This window comes from Sylvia atricapilla, chromosome 4 (genome assembly GCF_009819655.1).
Source record: "Sylvia atricapilla isolate bSylAtr1 chromosome 4, bSylAtr1.pri, whole genome shotgun sequence".
Taxonomy (NCBI): domain Eukaryota; kingdom Metazoa; phylum Chordata; class Aves; order Passeriformes; family Sylviidae; genus Sylvia; species Sylvia atricapilla.
Genome location: NC_089143.1, coordinates 1,738,142 through 1,761,002, shown reverse-complemented (window position 1 = coordinate 1,761,002; position 22,861 = coordinate 1,738,142). Strand labels below are relative to the sequence as shown.

The window sequence follows — 22,861 nt, the reverse complement described above, 5'->3', positions numbered from 1 at the left end:
TGTAAATGAGCTCAATCCCTTGTGTCCTGCTGTTGTTTCCTGGCCTGGTACAGTAGATCAGTGAGGATCAGACAATGTTGCCTGATGCACTGTGCCATCCTAACACACCACTTGTGTTTGAGACAAGTGTGCATCATTTTTAAAGGCAGCTTTCTGAAATAGGGCAAAGCGAATAGATACAGTATACACACAGGATGCAAATAAGATGTCCTGGATCTTGCTTTTAAAAAAAAAAAAAAAAAAAACAAACAAAACACCCCACCCAAACAACAACAACAAAAAGAAAAAAAAAAAAAGGAAAAAAAACCCCACAAGATTCATATTTATGTGCTAGCAAATGTACCTCCTTTCCCCAATTACAGTCTTTCTTGAAATAAATGTTAATTAATATCTCTGTTAAACTGCAGACTATGTACCCAACGTCTGTTTTGTATCCCTTACCCAATTAAAAAGGAAGACCCCTTGTTTTATAGTTCATTCATATTCAATAGTTCATTCTGCCCTCCTTGAAGGTAGCAGAGAAAAAGGAGGAGTTGCCCAAGAATGCATCGTGTGCATTTCCTCATGTATTGGAGATGTTATATTTGGATGCAGTAGAAAATGTGCTTAGCTCTTAGGAAAATCTAATTACTTTGGATGTCCAACTGTAAATATTTGTATTTTAAAGCAATGATCTTTGTTTTGCTGAAAAGGGAGAAAGCTTCAGCTTTTGCAGTATCTGATATCTAAGTTGGCTTATTCTCTCAGAAACAGAGAATTGTTATCAGGAGTTTTTACACCAGTGAAAGGGATGGCATTTTGTTATCATTGTACTTTAAAATAATGTTTCTACTTTTCTTGCTTTACAAATTATTATGTCTATATAAAAATCTGGCTGATACATTAGAGCACAGGTATTCTGGGAGAAGTGTTATAAGTGTTACATAAAGTTGTATGTATGTGTAAGATACATGATAGCCAATATATGTGAAATGTCTGTGAAAACCTCTGACATCCATGTGATGCAAATTTGAAGGGGTTTTATGACGCAAATTTTAAAACCTGAATTTCATATTTTAACTGGATGGTGGCTGTAGCAGCCACAGCTGTACTCAGAACTCGAATTAGAGGTCCAAGGGGTCAGATGAAGGAGGATATTTTTCTAGTCCTCCCAACAAAGGCATTAGATTATTCTTAACAGGTGTTTTCTCTAAATTTCAAGTCTTTGTTGACTTGGTAATTGGGCTACAGTAATATTAATTCAGACCAGAAGTGGAAAATGTAAAGTGCCAAGGCTGAACTACCTTCAAAAATACAATACAAAGTTTAAAAAACTGCCTTTTTCCTTCTACTGTTTTTGAGTCTTATTCTCAGAAGTAGTAGTTTCCCTGAAGCAATATTGTCATTCTGATTTCTCTTGTACTGATTAACTGGTTTGACAGTAATTTTTTGAGGTTTCTGTTGGAAGGAAGAAATCAGCATCAGACCATATCCTTGGTTATGACAAAACTTATATATTATCTACAGGAAAATAAGCCTATTGGCTTCAGTGTGCTGCAGCTAGTGGTGACAGACAGGGATTCTTCTCACAATGGGCCTCCTTTCCTCTTCACCATCCTGACTGGAAACGAGGAGAGAACTTTGAGATCACCCCACAGGGAGTTCTGACCACAAGCGCCGCCCTGAACCGCAAAGTGAGAGATCACTATTTGCTTCATGTTAAGGTAGGATTGTTTTTGCCACGTTCCTCTTGCTGTTTTTGCATTGTGAGTATTTAATTAACTTTGCCTACTCGTGTTCATTCCACCATATGTGTTTTCTGTTAGGAGATCCTCACATGCCATTTGAGGCACGTCTCACGAGGTGACATTAAGTCTGTTGGTTTAAATGCTGCACAGATGCAATGATAAGTTCAGTTAAACTTACAGTAGAAGTAAGGTGTAAGTGAAATGTTCACTGGGGGAGTGGTCTTGATAAGGCCTTTGCCTTCAGGTTGGAATGTTGAAAAAACTAGCAGGGACAGGCCCCTTGAGCCACTCACTGTTGGCTGCAGAATTCCTCTTGCCACTATCGTTCTGACCCTTGAAGCTGTGTGCTAGACTAAAGCCACATGATGAAAACAGGGATATTGTGCAACACAGCAGGAATGAAAATTCCTCCTGTAGTGCCACATTCTTTTTTCGGTGGCAGTTGAAAACATCTAAGTTTGGACGTTTTTTCATGGTATTTTCAGTAGACGTTTTTTCATTGCGTTGAAACTTGCAGTAGTTTGAGATCTCAGTACCCTGTAATGGAAACCCCAACATAAAACTAAAAAAATGACCCTGAAATGCTATTACATATGCTACATTTGCCATTGTTGTGCAAAAAGACCAGACCATGTCCAAAGTTAGGTTAACCTAGCTAAGTTCTCTTAAATACTTCTGTATCCTAGCTTAAGAAAAGTTCAAACCAATTGCTTTAATCTTTTCTTGTCCTTTTAAATTCAGCTGTAAATTAAGCAGCTAGGAAAAGAGGGCTTAAAATTAGTAGGCTAAAAATAGACGGCCTTAATTCTTAAACTTCATTTCCAGATTCAGGTTTTAAGAAAAATTCTTACGTTCATTTTCATGTGAGGAATTTCTTTCAATCTCCAAATTATTCTTACACATATTATTGCAGATAATTTATGAGTAAACACGCACTTGCAAAACTTTAGAGCAGTGCTGTTTACAACAGCATATGCTAAATTCTGTCCACACTGGGATAATTGTGACATATTTATACAAAGTCTGTTTTCTTTGGGAAAAGAAGAAAAAATTCACACAGATACTGTGACTTGCTGTTTGAGTCACTGAAGTGTTAGTAACCAGAAGCCATCAGTAGAAGGACAGATACAGTTTCATTTAAATGTAGTTTAGTTTAGGGTTTTAGAATTGGGATGAAAATGGGGGCAGGTATATCTGTTATGTAGATATTATGGATATAGATAAATGGCTCTGTTAGCCAGTTTTTCCTCAGTAGTAATGTGCCAATTACCCAAAAGTCACCTCTATGTTTATGGATGTTGTTCCTATATGTGGAATCAGTGTACTGCATCCATATGTTTTACTTCGAATCTTCTCTAAGCATTAACTAATTTCAATTTATTTTGCTTTTAAAATGTATTCTTATACATTCATGTGCAGGCAGTTATGTTTGTTGTGTATAGACTGTCACACTGACTGTCACATTTCATGATTGAGCTGCACCTTTGGCCCTGCCTTATGTGCCTGACTTTCTTAAGTGTGAGATGCCTGTCTTAACATCTTCCTCTGGGTGGAATCTGCAATTCTTTCATTTCTAAGCCACTTTCTGGTCCCTAGTCTGCTTGTAAACAGCCTGTCAGCACTTCAGCTATCTTGTCTTCAGCACAGCAGCTGAAAAGGGCCTTTTTATTACTGAATTAATATGGGCTATTTGAATGGCATCCAGTAGCTAAACAAGTGTCTTCAAACAAATACACTCACTTAGAACAAAGACTTCTCAGAGATTGTAAACCATTAAAGCAGACTGTATTAATGTGCCTCTTTTTGTGTGCTTTAGTACCCAATCTCAGTATTTTGGACCTGTCCAATCTCTTGATTTCCAAATTCTTGGCTGGATTCTTAAAATATATCACTGTCTTTTAATTGCCATTTGTCATTTTACACTTTGCTAGCTTTTTTCAATAGACATACTGATATTATTGCTATTATCTTAAATCCATGGGTATGAAGGCATCCAAGACTAAAACTATCATTCTCTATCATAAGACTCCAGTTCCAATGATACACAAAAAAACTATAGGCATGGCTGTTGAGGCAAAAATATTCTTCCTCTGTTCCTTTAAAATAATATTTTTCATAGGAAGGCATTTTCTCAATTTTGCTTTATGTTTAATATCTGCATTTTGATCTTGCAAAACACAAGTTAATGGATGTGTATGATCTCTTGATACCCATTTTCAGTTTTTTTAATGACCTTAGGTAAAAACCTTTCAGTTTTTAATGACCTTTTTCACCTTAGTTGCTTTCTGAATGGATTGCTGAGGTAGTGATGTTTTTAATTTACAGGCATACTTTCATTTGAAAGGATTCATAACCAAAAGAAAAAAACACTAAAACCACACAAACCTTCCCCATGTGCACTCTGTGTACCTCCAAAAGACTTGACTTTTGTCATTTTAATAGAAATAAGGATTTTTTTTTTTCCCCAATGGTCACCTTATATGGGCATGCCACTTGTTTGCTTGTCCTCCCTCCAAAGGAAATAGATTATCCATTAACAAATGTCTCACAGCGTTAGTGTGCGAAATCTTCAGCTATGAGTCATGCAGTCCTTTGTGCCTCACTGTGAAGTCTTCAGTTCAAAACCACAGCACATTTTTAAATATCTGCTCTATTGAAAAAGCATTTCTCTTGGGGCTCTTCTTTCCTACTTGCTGTCCATTTGTTATAATTTTGCTTGTCTGTTTGTTTGGAGCCTTTCCTTGTTTCCCATGGGCATTTCTTCTGTAGCTAAACTGCCTGCCTTGTCCTGTTTCCAGGCAGAGATCTAGGCAAAACAAAACTTTGCCAACTTGAGCTAAAGCTCTCGTTATTTATTTGGGTAACTGGAGGGCAAGTTTCTGGCCATGCCTGTCTTTTGGAGTTAACAGAAACAGATGAAGACACGTCGTTCTGTGAGACACGCATTACCTTTTAAAAAAGCCTCCTTTATGTGCCCATCCACAGATAATCCTGTGCCTGGAGTTACTCCTCTTTTGCTTAAATTTGTATAAAAAAATCCAAAGGAGCCTCTCTGCATAGATCTTCAAAGTGTACTCTGTAAAATTATTGCAAAATCTTTTAAACAATGCAGGATATCTTCTACTTTCTTAGTCCTGTATATCCCCTCTGCACCTTCACATGTCACCAGTTCTTCTTTAACTGTTTCTTCAGTGTCACTTTCAGTAACTGGGAGAGAGTTCTGGAAAAAAGGTAGATGAGAAACAAGGGGTGAGAAACAAAAGGAAAAAAGTGAACCCAAGGGAATGTTTTTTACTCACTTTTCCACTCTTCTTTTTACTGCCTTCATACAACAACAGTGTATGTCTTTGTCCAAAATGGAGAACAGGGTGTTCAAAAAGGCTTTAAAATTTAATTAAGCTGATACAGTTAAATATAGTTAATTAACTGTCTGTAGCAAATAGCACTGCAGGTACCTGCCTCTTCTTTCCCCTCTCTGTGACCAAAAATCATGAAAGACAACATAATTAATTGTAACTTTCTGCGTGCATTTTTTTTCCTTTTGAAGTAGTGTTTGGCACAGTGCATTTAGCTTGTCTTCCAGACCACCTCCTAACTGTAGTGAAGCATGTTGTACATTTCTATTGCATGACTCATTTCAAATTTGTAATGTGTTCCTGTGCTTGATATAAAAAAGCTTCAAGCACCATCTGCTGTCCGAAATCAGCTACTGTGCATTTCCTCTGTATTTGCTACCAGTGTTAATAGCTTCTGGGCATTTGCAGGTAATAAGAGCACTGTGGGCTTTTAATCTGGGGAGAAGTGAAAATGTATTTCTGTGCCTACTTGTATAAGCTTTTTAAATTTTCAGTGTTCACTTTTATGTTAGGAATTGTGTTATAGAATTTAGGTAAAGCTATTTTCCTATAGGACTTTTCAGTGGGGATTTTTGGTACAAAAATACAGCTCCGCTGTATACAGTATAAATATCTATAGTAGAATTTGAGATAAAGCAAAAATTTAGATCTGTCCTCATCTTTCCTTTAGGTGGCAGATAATGGAAAACCACCGTTGTCATCTTTGACTTACATTGATATCAGAGTTATTGAGGAAAGCATTTATTCTCCAGCAATACTGCCTCTGGAAATCTTTATCACAGCCTTTGGGGAAGAATATTCAGGTGGTGTCATTGGAAAAATTCATGCAACTGATCAAGACGTTTATGATACCTTGACGTACAGTCTGGACCCCAAAATGGAATCCCTGTTCTCTGTCTCCAGTACTGGCGGCAAACTAATAGCACATAAAAGGTTAGATGTAGGACAGTACCTCCTAAATGTCACGGTCACAGATGGAAAATTTACAACTGCAGCCGATATCAGTGTGCACATCAGACAGATCACACAAGATGTGTTGAACCACAGCATCGCGATACGCTTCGCAAACCTGTCCCCTGAGGAGTTCATTGGTGATTACTGGCGCAATTTCCAGAGAGCACTAAGAAACATCTTGGGCGTGAGGAGAAATGACATCCAGATTGTTAGTTTGCAGCCTTCTGATCCTCCTTCTAATCTGGACGTCCTCCTGAATATTGAAAAGTCTGGTAGCTCTCACCACCCCATGAGAGTTTTGCTCCACAAGATAAACTCTTCTGTGCCTGACCTAGAGGAGATTTTAGGTGTCCGGATAATTGATGTGTTTCATAAGCTCTGTGCAGGCCTAGATTGTCCTTTGAAATTTTGTGAAGAAAAAATAACAGTGGATGAGAACATCATGTCAACCCACAGCACAGCCAGGTTGAGTTTTGTCACTCCCCGTCATCACAGAGCAGCAGTTTGTCTTTGCAAAGGTAAGAACAATAAGGAAAACGCTATCATTGAAAAGATTGTTCTGGTTTTGAAAAGCAGTAATCCACAGATGGAAATTTTTATTACAGAACAAGATTAGGAACATTCTGTAACTCTCTCCATAATAATTGCCTCATTTTATTCATAGTAAAGAGTAATTCTTTCTTATCTCATTACCTCATTTCTAGAGTTTACCTAATACAAGCTTATGGGAGCAGATATTTATGTTTTTTATAGCTACACCTTAATTTTCCATTTTATGAAATAATTTAATTCCTTTTGTTACTGCCTATCCTATATTGGTGGCCATTTTCAGTCTTGTGTGCACAAAGGTAAGTTCCTGCAGAGTACCTGGATACTTCTTTGTTTCTGCTCAGAGGACTAGCCCACACAGTTTCCAAACTTGTTTGGGAATGAGTGTAATCTGAGCAATAAATATTCATTAAAATATATGTAAGTACAAAGATTTCTTACAGTAGACTAATTTATCTTTATCTCTGAGGAAAAAAAAAACATTGGTTTTTAAAATCAAGACTGAACCTTGCTGGGTGAACTTGCACATATTAAGTAAATATTTAAAGCCCATTCCTTTTCTGCCTCAAATACAGACGTGCTTTTCTCTGCTCTCCCCAACCTACCCTGTCCATGTGTAATATCTGCATATTGTGTTTTGTGGTGGGTGATTCTGGTGGTAAGCCTTAAACCACAACACCAGTTTCACCTACTGAATTGAGTAATCAAGATAAGGATGAGCATCAGCCACACTCTTTGTCTAGTCTGTGCCAGTCGTGCCCCATAACTGGTATTCACTTCTTGTCTGATTGTTAGGAATATCATTTTGGGGTACTTTCAGCTACTATATTTAAGAGTCCCTTTTCACAAAATACAGAAAAGAAATAATGGATTTGGTTTTGCAGAAGGGAAATGCCCCCTGGTGAACAGTGTGTGTGAAGGAAACCCATGTCCTGAAGGTACTGAATGTTTGGGAGATCCAAAGGAAGGAAAATACACCTGTGTTTGCCAAGACAGCAAAGCTGGACAATGTCCTGGTAAGGAACTAACTCTAAAAAACTCTGTGTAAAAATATATTACTTTCCAAATATAAATTCGATTCCGGTCCTGTGCTAACACTTTTTATGCTTTTCTGTGTTCCTAAGCATCAGCTGGCTCTGCTGTGACATTTACTGGGAGCAGCTATGTGAAATACCGTCTCATAGAAAATGAGAACAAAGAGGAAATGAAGCTGACAATGAGGCTTAGAACTTACTCTGCTCATGCAGTTGTTATGTATGCTCGAGGAACAGACTACAGTATCTTAGAGGTATATTAAAATCTCCTAGTGCATATTTCCTCTTTCTTCCTACCATCTTCTTACTATTTTTGTGTCAGATTAAAAGATCGAGTCTTAAAATCTCTGTAGAATTGTTATAATTGAAGATTGCCTTAAAGGTAGGGTGTGTTACACATCCAGGTGACAAACCTGTACAGAATTTTTTAAATGTGTAAACAAACAAAGCTTCCTGAATCATATATTTTAAACAACTTTATATTTATTTGCTCTAAAATACTCGAGTCCATACAGGAAAAGTTACTCAAAGCACAAGATGAAAGGTACTGAAGTATTGTAATATTTTGATTATGATCTATGACCGCTTTACTAGAGGAACAAAATGTACAAAGTGTACATCTCAATTAAAGAAAATATATAGAATAGATCACAGTTGCTGTGACTGGAAAACGGTGTTATTAAACTGCTTTTTATGAACACCACAATCATCCTGTCTCTCCAGCAAACATAAACTTTTATAGGCATCAATATTTTATACTCTTTAAGCGTGCTGACCATTTATGGATGTTGTGGCTTTCCTCTGTAGATCCATCATGGAAGACTGCAGTATAAATTTGATTGTGGCAGTGGACCTGGGATTGTCTCTGTTCAGAGCACTCAGATAAACGATGGCCAGTGGCATTCCATATCTCTTGAAGTGGATGGAAACTATGCACGACTTGTTCTGGACAGGGTGCACACTGCCTCTGGTACTGCCCCTGGTACTCTTAGAACACTAAACCTAGACAATCATGTGTTTTTTGGTGGTCACATTCGTCAGCAAGGTACAAGACATGGAAGAAGCCCTCAGGTTAGCAATGGTTTCAGAGGCTGTATGGATTCCATTGTACTAAATGGACAAGAGCTGCCCCTGAACAGCAAGCCACGAAACTATGCACACATGGAAGAATCTGTAGATGTCACTCCTGGGTGCTTACTGACTGCCACAGATGGCTGTTCAAGCAGCCCGTGTCAGAATGGAGGCATCTGCAACGCACTGTCAAATGGAGGTAAGCTGCTCTTCAGTCTTCTGCTTTTGGTGTTCAAAATTGCTTTTAAACTTCTTTGTTTTGAAGGACAAAACAACTCTGTGCATAGTTCTTGGTTTCCCAGAGTTGTAGAAGGTCAGTTGTTGTGTAGGTAGGAAGGCTGTGTATGCCTTCTAGATTCAAGTCCTTGGGGTATGAAGTAGACAAAGTCCATCTGGCAAAGTAGGGCTTTAATCTTCAGTGTTGAGATCCAAGGTCCATCCTCTTAACTGCCTCTTCTGGAATCTTTCTTTAAAAATTCTGTAATCATTGAGACAACCTGTGTTTTGTGAGAGAAATGGAAATTATCCTTCAGTCATGTGTAAGGAAACTTGTACTTTTACAGTTTGCTTCATCTTTCGATGAAAACATTTCTATTTTTTCCTATCCTTTCTCTCTTGTAGCAGGTTGGTGGGTAGGGACGAATTTATCTTAAATCTGTAGGTGGGCAGGGAGGATTTTATCTTCAATCCAGTAAAGCCATGTGCATCTTTCAAAAAGGCTTGTATTTGATTTCAGGTTACTACTGCAAGTGTGCACCTTTGTTTATGGGAACTCACTGCGATGTAAGTGTCAACCCCTGTGCTTCCAACCCCTGCCTTTATGGTGGGACTTGCATCCCAGTCAGTGATGATTTTATCTGCCAGTGCCGAGGACAATACACAGGTCAAAGGTATGTTTCTATGCCACATTGTACCATGAACCCCTTAGAAAACAGGATATAGATGTAACACTTCTTCTTTTTCCTTTTTTTATCTGTTTCCTACTTAAAGCTCAGACTTTGAGGGGGGCTGGAGTTAACAGCCCCTGTGTTACACCTCTGAATCCCACATTATAAGCTTGCTTGTAGTAAGGTAACGTTCAGCTGGTTTTGTTTGGTTTGCCTTTGCAGATGCCAGCTGGGTCCATATTGCAAAGACAATCCCTGCAAAAACAGTGGCAAGTGTATTGACAGTTTGGATGGACCTGTTTGTGAGTGTGAAGCAGGCTTTCGTGGAGAAAGGTAGGTAGTGTTCCACATGTATTGAATTTTACTAGTGTTAATTAACAGATTAACTCTTCAAACTGCTTGCAATCTGGGATGTTGATAAAACAGCAAAATGCATGTAAGTCTGCAGTACCTTATAATAAATATATTGAAAATTGTTGAGAGCAAGACTGCAAGAAAGACTAGTGATGTGAACTAAGCATCACTGCTGTGCTCTGTTTCTGATAGGTGCCTGGCTGATGTCGACGAATGCGTAGAAAACCCGTGTCTCAATGGTGCCCTTTGTGAGAACACCTATGGCTCGTATCACTGCAACTGTAGTCGTGGATTTGGAGGCAAACACTGCACAGACATTGTTCTTAATAAATACGTTTCAACATCCTGGAACATCAGCTTAGCCGAAGTGATTGGGATTATTGTTTTCATCGCGGGAATCTTCTTGTTAGTTGTGATTTTTGTTGTTTGCCGCAAAGTGGTGGGCAGGAAGAAGAAGCACCAGCCAGAACCTGAAGACAAGCAGCTGGGAGCTACGACAGCCTTCTTGCAAAGACCGTGTTTCGATGCAAAATTGAATAAGAACATCTATTCTGACATCCCACCACAGGTTCCTGTTCGTCCCATCTCGTACACTCCGAGCATCCCGAGCGACTCCAGGAACAATCTGGACAGGAATTCCTTTGAAGGGTCTGCTATCCCTGAGCACCCCGAGTTTAGTACTTTTAACCCAGATTCTGTGCATGGTCACCGGAAAGCTGTAGCTGTTTGCAGTGTTGCACCAAATTTGCCACCTCCACCTCCCTCCAACTCACCTTCAGACAGTGATTCCATACAGAAACCCAGCTGGGATTTTGACTATGACAGTAAGAGATGTTCTTATTTTTTTACTTTCCTGTTAAATGTGTGTGCTGGCACAATTTTAATGTAGTACAATTATGAGTCTCTGTGTATACCTCTTAGAGTAAAAAATTATGACTTTACTGGGTTTTGTCTCTGATCAGCCTTTGTGCTCTACTAAGTTTTGTGAAAATGTGCAGATCTCAGCTTTAAATTGTGTTGATTCTTTAATCTAGAATCTATTCATTGTCTCACTTGAAACTTTTTCTTTCAGCTAAAGTAGTAGATCTTGACCCCTGCCTTTCTAAGAAGCCTCTGGATGAAAAGAGCTCCCATCCCTACAGTGCTAGAGAAAGCATGTCTGAGGTCCAGTCTCTCAGCTCCTTCCAGTCTGAATCATGTGATGACAATGGTACGTAAAATGCAATCATTCTCTACCACTGCTGATGTTCATTTGTTCTGTCTTTGCATCAGTATCTCTTTAGTAACAGTAAGATTTACATATATTGAATATATATTAAATAGTAGCTTATTTAATATATATTTGTATTTACTTATGTTAATACCCAGATCTGGTAATTTTTTTAAAAAATATTTTACCTATCTACACCAACTGTTAATTATTTTACCTTAAAATGATATATAATTATTCTGCTGTTAGAATATTACAGAGAAAATGCAGCTCAAGTTGCTCGGAACCTTGTGTTTAAAATGTATTAGAATTTGGTAAACTCTTCTAGATAATCCTTAGTTACTATCACCCTATGCAAGAATACAGTGAATTTTAAAAATGGCCTTACACTTTGCTGTTCAGCTCTCAGTAAAAAGCTTTCTGGTGTTACAGTTTCATTTGTTTCCTTCTCTTTTTCTTGCTGCGACCTCAGCTCCCATATGGATCAGATCAGTTCTGAGTGAGAGCAGAGTTTAAGGGACTTGCTTGTAAGTTTGATTACTTTAGTAATGAAGGAAACTGCACAAAAAGGAATTTTGCTATAATAGAACACTATATTTGGCTTTCACCATGATTGAAATGAATTCATCCAAACATTTCATACATTGAAAAAAGCCAATATAAAAGTATAAATACTTCGATCCCACCTCAAGTCCATCAAAATATAATCAGCATACATATTTGTGGGTTTGATTATTACCAATTGGATGTCTTTTCCATCGTGATGACAGATGCTTTTATAGTTGATATGAATGCATCTGTGTGTTCAGAAACATGTCATACTGATTGGACAAAGCCACAATTGTCTCATAACTTAATTTTATAAGTTAAGGTGTGCTTTGACTCTTTATTCCACTTTCTGCTTTTGTCTCTGCCTGGTAAAAAAGAACTTGAAATTCCTTTAGCTTAGGAATAAAGAACATTCTGCTTCTTAGTGAAGTAGAGTGATTTGTTATTAACAGCATGAAAAAACCCTCTCTGGTTTAATGATTGGTGAAAGTAAAATGCTATGCTTACAGTCTTCATCATTTTCTCAGTAGACCTGATACCAACTTCCAGCTCTTTTTCCTGTGGTTTTACGTGTCGTGTTGTACATGTTGTCCCCTCCTCACCATCTCATATGTTTAGCATATCCTTTTTCCAATTTCCTGTCATGTTTTAATTGCTCATTTTGATTACTCATCACTCTAAGAGAAATAGCTGTAGCATCATAGATGTTGTTCCTTCCCTCCATTTTGGTAGATTCAGAATTTATTAGCTTGATACTTAATCCCTGAGCTGTGCAAACAAGTTGCATGTGCTTACTTCATTTTACCCTGTAAGAATAAATCCTTCTTCATTCGAAAACTATCTTGAGGGAAAGAGAAGACACAAAAAATACATTCATTAAAGTTGTTGGTTTTTTTGCTGGTTTGGTTTTTTTTAATAAGCATGTAACAGCCTGAATTTGATATTCCTACTGTGATATCCCTATTTCATACAAAATTGAAGTAGATCAGTAACAGAAATTTCCAGTAGGTATTTTTCATATTCTGTCCTTCAAGTTCATTTCAGGGAAAATTTCTTTCCCATCTTTCCTTGGTAGGGAGGCAACGTAGTTTACATTATTAAAGGAGGAGTCTAATGCAATAATCCTTAATTCACCCAACACAAGCCTTTAGAAAAGTCTCATTTGTTGCTGTGTAGAAACAATATTACGCAAATGAATATATTTGGGCAACATTTCAAAAATTCTAACACAACTTAAGCAGCCTTGTGCTCATGCAAAATGTACTTCATGAGTAGTTACAGGTACTTTTGTGTGTTTAGCAAGAACAAAATTGAGCTTAGATATGTGTTCTATGTATTCCATGTAACTACTCTCTAGATTAAGAGTAAATATATATGTACACCAATAATCTTGCTGTATAAAACAGTAACGAAGTGCAATTTCAGTGTGTTGATGGGGATTTTTATGTGTATCTGTCTGCTGTTTGAAGTGATACTAACTCTAGGTTTGTTTTAATTTGCTCCTTTTATACCTTTTACAAGCTTCCGTAGTGACTGTAATACACCTTGTCAATGCTGTTGTTGACTCGGTGGAAAAAGAAGGTATATACATGTTTTCATATTTATTTACTGCTTTGGCAGCATAATGCACGTTTGTCTTCTTATATTGTCTTCTAGTAATGTAGTCCTAGCCAGAGGCAATTTATTATTTACTTTGTGATAAGTTATAGCAAAAAATATATTTATATTGGATGTCTGTTAATTTTTTTTTGCATATGCTGTAGATGTGAACAGGTTTCAAAGTGTGTTTTCTTGGGGGAAAAAAAAAGGATTGGCATAAAAAGATCTTGGTGCTTACTCTCTTCTGAAAGTATTCATACTAAAGCTGCCAGCAGAATTGAGACAACATCAAAGGCAAACCCATGCAGCACTGGAGATGAAACAGCAGCAGCCTCCGCTTCCTTTTTTTCTCCCACCCACACCTGTTGATACCTTGTCCAGCTGAGCAGAATCAAAATGGTCTGGTATCAGGACTCATTTCCTTGGTATTCAGATCAGGCTGTCTCTTAAGTAGAAAAAAAAATATTTTTGTCTGCAGCTGAGATACATAGCCATAGACATCCTCCTCAGTTTAAGTAGGTTGTTACTCCTTACAAGGAGTACCTAAAATACATGTTTGGGTATGCGTACACACGCACATATTTGTGTGTGTGTGTAGTGTGTATTTGGGACTTAGAAGGAGGCATTTTCAATGATACTTTATTTCATTTCTGCTAACATTTAAGAACTAACCACTCTGGGAAACATAAACGCTTTACAAAATAATGGTAGTAATAAAAGTGCCAGTGAGTCTATACAAATGCTAACTATTGTTTTAATTGACTAAATGGTACTTTAAGTTCTTGTAAAAGGCAAATTATTCACTCCATGACCATGAGTTTGCAGAGGTTTCTTCTGAAATGACATCCAGCCTATGCTTCCTATTTCTAGATACAGACTAGGAAACATAATGTTTTTCACTAACTCCTGCTTAAAATGAAGCCATTGTAAGAACATAAAATTGATTATAGTACCTAAAGTTTCACTTTTGTTTATCTGAAGTACACTCTTTTTAATTTACACAGACAGACTAAAGAAAGTAGACAGATGCAAGGGCTTCCAATTACCTGAGAGTATTTCATTAATGAGAGTGCCATTTCATTAATATGTACCTGTAGACAATAGTCAGTGCAGAAAAATTGCAATGCACAGTATTTGGGAATGGGAGAATTACAAGACTAAAAGAGGCCAGATCTACAAGGGAAATATTTAATAACTGAGTCAGATTTTCTCTTAAGATTTCAGTTGGTAGAATCTAAAAATTATAGAGGTAGTTCTCAAGTCAAAGATAAAAGTATTGCTTGGTGTTTTAGTATCACCATTAGATAAATGCAGTCATAGAGAGATTAAATATGTCCTACTCAGCTGCTTCTTAACATTTGAAAGTTTCTGCTCTTAATAAGCATTTCTTTATTCAAAACATCTTAGGTTAAGAGTTGTGCTTTTGAGCACCCTCAGGAGGGTGTCAGTTCAAGCAGCAGAGATCCTTGCTCAAGCCTGCAGCAAGGCCCTGTTCTGGGACAGGTTGTCCTTGCTTTCAGTCTCCCCAAGTGTTTCTGTCCAGGCATCCTGGAAGCATGAGCTGTTGCTAATCTCATCATAGGACAGTTTCAGGCCTGTATTATCTGACTGTTCCTCAGGTTGTAGCTTGATGCAAATCACCAATGCTGAGTGCAAGAGAAAATGCAGGTCCAGTCTAGCAGATTGTCACATAAAGATGGACACATCTGGTTCTAGTTTGTGTTTCTGTCATTTATGTTAAAGGGTCTTTGCCTCAGAAGAAGAGGAAAACCAAGATTTCTCCATTTCTTGGTAAAAATGCTCTAAATCATAAAGCCTATTGGCTTTCCCAATTTCCCAGGGAAAATAAAGAATGTTGTCTTCCAAGCAGACTAGTGGTCAGAACCTTCTGGAGTTGAGACCAGAGATGTTTTAGGAGTCTCAGAGCTCAGACTGACATCTCCATTAGTCTGAACAGTATTTTTCTTGTCTGGGCTAGGCAAGCTTAAAAAAACAGGAACTTCTCTCTAAAGAGGCACCTCTGTCCCTTGCAGTCTTCCAACAGATGAAAATATGAATTCTTAGGAGAAGATTCTGCTATTAGAATAGGCATTACTCATCCTTAGAGACTTTAATAGGGAATATAGATTCCTGAAGAGAGAAAGGTTTAATATTTGTCAGGTAACACAGGGCAGTTCTCTGCTGAGCATGAGTTGTTGGAATTGCTGTACAAAGGGAGGCAGGTTTCCCAGTGCTTTGTGCATGGAAGCCAGACCCTAAAGTAAGAGTTACCTTGATACTCAAGAGATGCTTCAGAGTGTAAGTGCCAATAGATGGAGCTCTGTATCAAAACACAAGGGTAGATAAAAGGAAAGAAAAAAAATCAGATCGAGTCCTGTTACCCTGTGTAGAAGTCCTTGAATATACCGATACAAGGATTTCAGTAAACTCTCCAGACTGCAGATTTCACCACAAGACAGTTATGTCCCAGATGGGCTGTACATTCATTCTGTAGCTGTCCTACAGTTCAAGTCTTAACAAATAAGGAGCCTAGGACAGAATTTTTTTTAAAAAGCCAGCTTTAGTATTGCTAATTAAACTGGACAAAAGCAGTGTGACTATCATAGCTACTAGTCATTTTTTTGTTTTCATATTGGTTCTGCTATTTGATTCCTAACTACAGGTGTTTTTTTCCTTTTTCATTCTTACTCTGCCACCTAAAGAATCTTTTGCTGTTCCTGACCTCAGCAATTCAAGAGGTGACTCCTGCATGCAGTTCATTGATGTTCACCCAAATATTTCTGTTCATATTTGGTTTTAACACAGACTTACTATCAGTTGCTTGCTGTGCATTTGTCTGCAGTGGTTTCTCTTTACTAGATTTGCACTACATTACAACAGTGTATTTTTTTTTATTGGTGTTCAGATGAGAGGAATTACTGGTTTTTAGTTAGTTTAGGCTTCCGTCAATTTGTGCAGCAGACAAATACAAACTTATTCAAAGGGAACTTGCAAGAGAGGATCAAGTCCAGTCATTTTTGCATGATTATGCCTGATTTTCCTGTGTTGTTCTTGTAGTTGAATGTGGAATGTCTTTACTAATCACAAAAGATTTTTATCAGAGGTGTTGCTGTAGAGCTAACAGCATTTTGCAAAACTAACTTTATAATTTGCTTGAGTGGCAAAGTCACTTGAAATGCTCTGAGCACTTTACCAAATAAAAATTGCTTCCTTCATGTCAGAAAGTCATGGGTTATATATGCTAATTATATTCTTAAGAAAAATAGGCCATTGTTACCACCCTAACTAATTACTCAGCAACAATTAAGTATTTGGCTCCACCAGGCAGAGTTTTCTTTGCTATCCACAGAACAACTATGTATTGGGACAGCACATTCCAGAGGTGGCTGCAGCTCTCTAGGTGTGATGTCTGAGACAACATAGAGGTTCAAGTGTGAACGATGCACTATCTCATGCATGGCATAACGTAAAGTTGTGTTGAATGTCTTCTGTGCAACCAGGGCAAACTGCTGATTAACAAGTAGTGTTCTAATCATGATGATTGCATTGTCTTAATACGTGTGTTGGTTTCTCAGTTTAGACTAACTTGAATACAAGGTAGTAATACTATTTTTTTTAATGAACTTTTCAGGTTATCACTGGGACACATCAGATTGGATGCCGAGTGTTCAGTTGCCAGGTATCCAAGAGTATCCAAATTACGAAGTGGTTGAGGAGTCAGCTCCCCTCTACACAGATCCAAATGCCATCGATACAGACTATTACCCTGGTGGTTACGACATCGAGAGCGATTTTCCACCTCCACCTGACGACTTCCCTGCACCTGATGAGCTTCCGCCGTTACCACCCGAATACAGCGACCAGTTTGAGTCAATACAGCCACCCAGAGACATGCCAGCCGTCGGTAGCTTGGGTTCTTCTGCAAGGAGCAGGCAGAGATTTAACCTTAACCAGTACCTTCCCCATCACTACCCTGCAGACATGTCAGAAGCCCAGAGCACGCCCGGCGGCGGCGGCAGCTACCGGGAGCCGTACGCTCCGTACTCCCTGGGCTTCAGCCAGGACTTTGAAGCACCCACTGTAGACAACATGTCCATGTCTGTGTACGCTTCCACAGCCTCCTGCTCGGATGTGTCGGCGTGCTGTGAGATGGAGTCTGAAGTCATGATGAGTGACTACGAGAGTGGAGATGATGGTCACTTTGAAGATGTGAAAATTCCTCCGCTTGATTCCCAGCAACATACAGAAGTCTGACATACTCAACAAAAGTGCCTGGACTCTTTAACAAACTTTATGAAATCTAGAAAAATTTTCAAGAGTTCTTTTCTTTTTTTTTTTTTTTTTTCCAGCCACGGTGAATGCTTTTGTTTCAGTGAGCTAAACTGGCATGGCAGCATTGGATCATGCAATTCATTTCGCTAAATGAACCTCTTTCCATTTCCTGATCTACTGTAATTGGAAAGTTCCACGATTTCCATTGGCTGTGCCATTTCTGAACATCCTTTATGTACTTACATTGTTTTATGTTTAAAAAAAAATCACATACCACTTCTCCATGTTAGCATGATGCTTATATTTATATAGTTCTAATGCAATTAATTTTCTCCTACTTTTTGTAAATTTTATGTACAGTTTTGATTTTAATAGTTTTAACTAGATTTTGTAGATATTTTGTGAATTTGTTTTCCACTGAAACTAGTGGTGTTAGTGTGCCATTCAAAATGAGCACCCTGACTTATTATAATCAGGGCATCACTGTATGTAGTCCCCTGAAAACTAAAGGTTTGACATTTCATTGTAAAACATTCAACATAATCACACAATTTCAACTGTACATACATTAGGTCTGATATTTTTCTGGGTCAGCTATATGGAAATGTCTTAAATGGGTTGCTGTATTTTAGAACTGTAAACATTTTTTTTTCCCTTCTTGGAAAGTGTGTTGGGGACCCTCTGCATACCAGTTTAGAACCAAAACCACCATGACACAGTTTTTATAGTGTCTGTATATTTGTGATCCAATGGTCTTGTAAAGGTTTTTACTGAAAATTACCATTAGCCAGTCTTTCTTACTGACAATAAATTATTAATAAAATACTTTAGCTTTGCTCTGTGTATCTCTATTATATAATATACCATTGACAAAGCATTCAGTGCAGCATTTTTTTTAAGTCTGTATATGTTTTGTACTGTATTAAGTTACTTGCTCCAAGCAACTGGTTTTCCTCTCCTCCGAAATCAGCCTGCAGCTGTGTTAGAGATGCTCACGAGATGGCAGTGTGTGTCTGCTTAATGGTGTTTTTCAAAGTAATCGGGCCAGTCTGAATAAAGATTGATGGGTATCAAACTGCAGCAGCCTTCTCGGTAGTTTGCATTTTTCTTTAAACACGTAATATCAGCTCTTTAAATTGCTGACTCTTTTTTATCTCGCAAAAATGTATAAAAAAAAAAAATTCCCAAGATCTTTAAAGTGGTTTCTTCTCTTCTTTATCACCTGGATACTTACTTTCATGACTGGTTACCCCTTGGTTGTGCCACCTGCATGCTGAAATGGCCATTCCATTGTCTGACTTTGTGCTAAACAGCTGGTGGTTTCCTGCAATTGTATTTCAATCATAGTTTCTTACATTAAGTTTGCACTAGAACTTTACCTTGAAGAAGTAAAGGTGGAATACAGTTTTCCTGTGTATGATCCAGCTGATTTTCTGACTAGAGAAGAACAAAGCTTTTCTCTAGCATAAATTTGGCCTGATGGTAAGCTAAAGGAATAATGTAGCTGTCTTCTTCCTCTTGCTCGAGGGATGCTTTTTAAGTTCAGAACAGATTTCTTGGCACATTAGTGAATTTTTAATATAGCCTGGAATTCTTTCAGCTCCACCTCCATTTTGTTCCTACTGTCAAAAAAGTTCTGTAGCCTAGAAGTATACAATATTAGATTCTCTCTGTCCTGAGAGCTAAGTCTCAGCCTTCTACCATCTAGGGGAACAGGGTGCTGCATTTGGAGTGCTATTTATATACAAAATGGAACAACTCCCAGCTTGGCAGCTGTATAATGGAAATGGGGTGGATTACAGGACACAGCCAGGCGCTGACATTCCTGTGTTAGCTTGCCCAGATGCAGGTTAAGAATCTCATGCCTTATGTAAAAAGACTAAAATATCAATAGGTTTAAAGCCACATTCTGGCACTGCACTGCAATATTCACCCTGATAACCAAGAGCTTTTCTATGTCAGACTGTTGAAGTTTTATTAATTAGAAATTTTAGAAGAATCTTACAGAACTGAGCAGAGGGTGTCACACACTGGTAGTTCACATCACCGTGTGAGGCCCATGTTGAGGGAGGAAGGTTAAGCCTAGAGGAAGTTCTGCTCAAGATTGCTTAATATCTGCTACTCAGTAGGAATGAGTCTAAGGAATCAGCAAGAGGAAGATGCTGCACAAATTTGCGTCTTTCTCAGTTGATAAGGATTTCCAGAAAAGACAAAATCCTGCCCTACAAATGCATTTTTCTAAAGTTGCTCATTTACAGAAGAGAGGCCTGAGGACAGATTTTTTGAAAGTGAGAGGTCTGAAGGACAGGAATATCAACTTTTAAATACACTTTTATGTGTAGTACTGTGAGCTGAAGGCTAACCTAGAACATCCAACTGAAAAGGAACAATGCCTCATTTATTCTACAGCGAAATTCCATGTGGGTGTAAGAACATTTTGTTGAAAGTATCAATATATGTACACACACATATATATGTGTATGTATTTTTTATTTTTTTTTTACCTCTTCACAAGGACTGTGCTGCTAGGCAACATGCAACACCAAGGTTATACTTCACAGCAGAAAACAAGGCTGCATCATAACACTTAGGGAAATAGCAGGCATTTTCAACTTCACAGCTTTCAACAGCCTTGCTGTTGGTTTGTAAAGCAAGAACACATTGGACAAATGCTCCCTTTGTGGGGAGCTCTTATTGCCTAATTCAGGTCCAGTAAGTGCAATTAAACCTATTTTCCCCCACAGAGCTACAGCAATTCACCAGATGAAGCTGGTGACATTTTAAACCCAATTAAAAATGATACAGCAAAGCATTGCTGCTCAACTCAACAGCAGTCCAGCACTTGTAGGCCAGCACAAAATCATTGGCCATGTGATTTATTTTACAAGCCAAACATTTTAAAATAAGGAATTTCAGTGAAGTCACACATTCACTATTTCAATGTTCAGCTGGCCTCAGGTCGCAGCAAGAGGTTTATGTTGAGATGTAGTTTGATGTGTTTCAATTTGTGCCCATTCCCTCTTGCCATGCCAAAGCGCACCCACTGAGAAGAGCCTGTCTCTGTCTTTATATCTTCACATCAGGTATTTATAAACATCAAGTTCCCCACTGGACCTTCTCTTTTCCCCAGATTGATCAGCCTCAGTTCTCTCAGGCTCTCATATGAAAGCAGCCTCAGTCTCTTAATCATCTTACTGGCCCTTTGCTGAACTATAGTTAAGCCCCCATGGAAATTTTTTTTCCTGTTTTAAAATACTTATGAGACAGTAGAATTTAAAGGGTTTTTTGAGCAGATTTAAGTCAAGCTCATTGCTGCTTTGTCTCTTCTGTGTTTTGAGTGAATGAAATACCACTTAGCCTTGAAGCAGAGAACAAACTGCGATTCTACCTGATTAGGAGTAATTGAGGCAGAAACAACAAAAGAGAACCCTATGAAACTTTTTCTCTTCAGTATTTAACACACCTGGTGTGAGAACTCCAGGATGCAGGTATATATGCTCAATAGAAGGAACATGAGCAGAGTACCAGATTTGGGCCCCTTTTGCAAGGATATTTACTCAGATTGTTTTTCCACTCTTCCCTGTTCTACCCATGGTCTTCATGAAACAAGTTTCCCAAGAAACCACATCTAAGCAGAGTTCTTGCACTGCCCAAGGGATACAAATCTGAATCCTCTCAAGCAAAAGAAGGTATGAAATCTGTCTCTAACTGCAAGCTCCATTTTGGAGTAGAGTGGTAAGAAGAAATGCACTACTTCCACCTTGAATCTACCTGTAAAGCCCTTGAGGGAAGGAAGACAGCTGCAGGAATTAGTGTGTTGTATTGAAGGGGTCACAACTGACACCTGTCTGCAGACAGACCAGTGCTGAGTAAGTGTGGTTCACCAAGCGTCTTGCCTGACTCCTGACTCAGCTTTGCCCCTGGAGAAGCCATGCTGATTGCCCTGAATCACCTCCCTCTGCCTTCAGCACAGCTCCTGGCACGATCTGTTCCGTGACCTTCCTGGACAGAGAGGTGAGGCTGACAGGCTGGTGATTCCCAGGATCCTTCTTTCTATCCCTTCTAAAGATGGGCATTATTGTTTCCCTTTTTCCACTCACCTGAGACTTCACCTGACTGCCATGACTTTTCAGATATCATGGAGAGTGCCTTGGCAACTGCATCAGCCAATTCCCTCAGGACTCTGGGATGTACCTCACTGGGTCCCACAGCCTCATGTACAGTCAGACTCCTCAGAAGGTCATGAAGGTCTTTACTTCCAGTTGGAGGGGCTCTGCTCCTCCAGTCTCCATCCTACTGCCCGTCCTCCTGAGAGGTGGAGGAGAAGAGGGTTCTTGAATACTGAGGCAAAAAAGCTCTTGAGTAATTCAGCCTTTTCTTCATCCTTCTGTGCTGGAATGACTACATCAATGGACAAGGCAAGAGCTACAGATGTCATTTATCTGGACTTATGTAAAGCCTTGGGGTCCCCCCAAACATTTTTCTCTCTACATTGGAGAGGTGGATTTGAGGCTGTTAGGTGAATAAGGAATTGGTTGGATGCTCACATCTAATGGTCAACAACTCAGTCATGGTGGGCATCAGAAGCAGTGTCCCTCAGAGGTCTGTACTGGGACCAGTGCTATTTAATATCTAAGTTACAAATAATAATGGAATACTTAACATTTAATGATACTTACTATTTAAATATTTTTGGTTTTTTCCACAATATTATTAATTTAATATTATTATGAGATAGATGAAGGGACCAAGTGGACTCTCAGCAAACTTCCAGATACTCCCAAGCTGAGTGGTGCTGTTGATCAGAGGGATGGAGCACGTGTTCTATGACAAAAGGCTGAAAGAGTTGGGATTGTTTAACCTGTAAAAGAAGAGTTTGGAGTGATCTAATTGTGGCCTTTCAGCTCTTGAAGGGGACCTACAAGAAAGATGGAGAGAGACTATTTACAAGAACCTGTATTGACTGGACAAGAGGGAATGACTTCAAACTGAGTGTAGGTTTAGATGAATTATTAGAAAACCCTTTTTTTTTTCTACCGTGAGGATGATAACAGGCTGAAATGGGTTGCCCCAAGAAGTTTTGGATGCCCCATGTCTGGATGTGTTCAAAGCCAGACTGGATGGGTCTCTGAGCAACCTGGTACAGAGTAAAGTGTCCCAGCCCATGGCAAGGGCTTGTAACTAGATGATCTTTTAGGTGTCTTCCAATCAAAACTATTCTGTGATTCTGTGATTCACAAGCACTGTCTGGATCACAGCTCTGCACACATCAGCTGTGAACATCCCCACCACAGGCTCC

The 22,861-nt window shown here is 38.6% G+C and overlaps 1 protein-coding gene across 1 annotated transcript in view; it reads left to right on the top strand.

The window, feature by feature from the left end:
- The window catches only part of FAT1 (FAT atypical cadherin 1), a 104,051-nt gene extending 85,414 nt beyond the window's left edge, over positions 1 to 18,637 (top strand). The window contains 11 exon segments of the mRNA XM_066316915.1: positions 1,507 to 1,612; positions 1,615 to 1,703; positions 5,754 to 6,555; positions 7,471 to 7,602; positions 7,711 to 7,874; positions 8,428 to 8,890; positions 9,428 to 9,581; positions 9,801 to 9,911; positions 10,125 to 10,756; positions 11,005 to 11,142; positions 16,922 to 18,637. Of these exon segments, the coding sequence (XP_066173012.1) occupies positions 1,507 to 1,612; positions 1,615 to 1,703; positions 5,754 to 6,555; positions 7,471 to 7,602; positions 7,711 to 7,874; positions 8,428 to 8,890; positions 9,428 to 9,581; positions 9,801 to 9,911; positions 10,125 to 10,756; positions 11,005 to 11,142; positions 16,922 to 17,544 (3,414 nt within the window). The 3' untranslated portion in view covers positions 17,545 to 18,637.
- Positions 18,638 to 22,861: the final 4,224 nt, after the last annotated feature.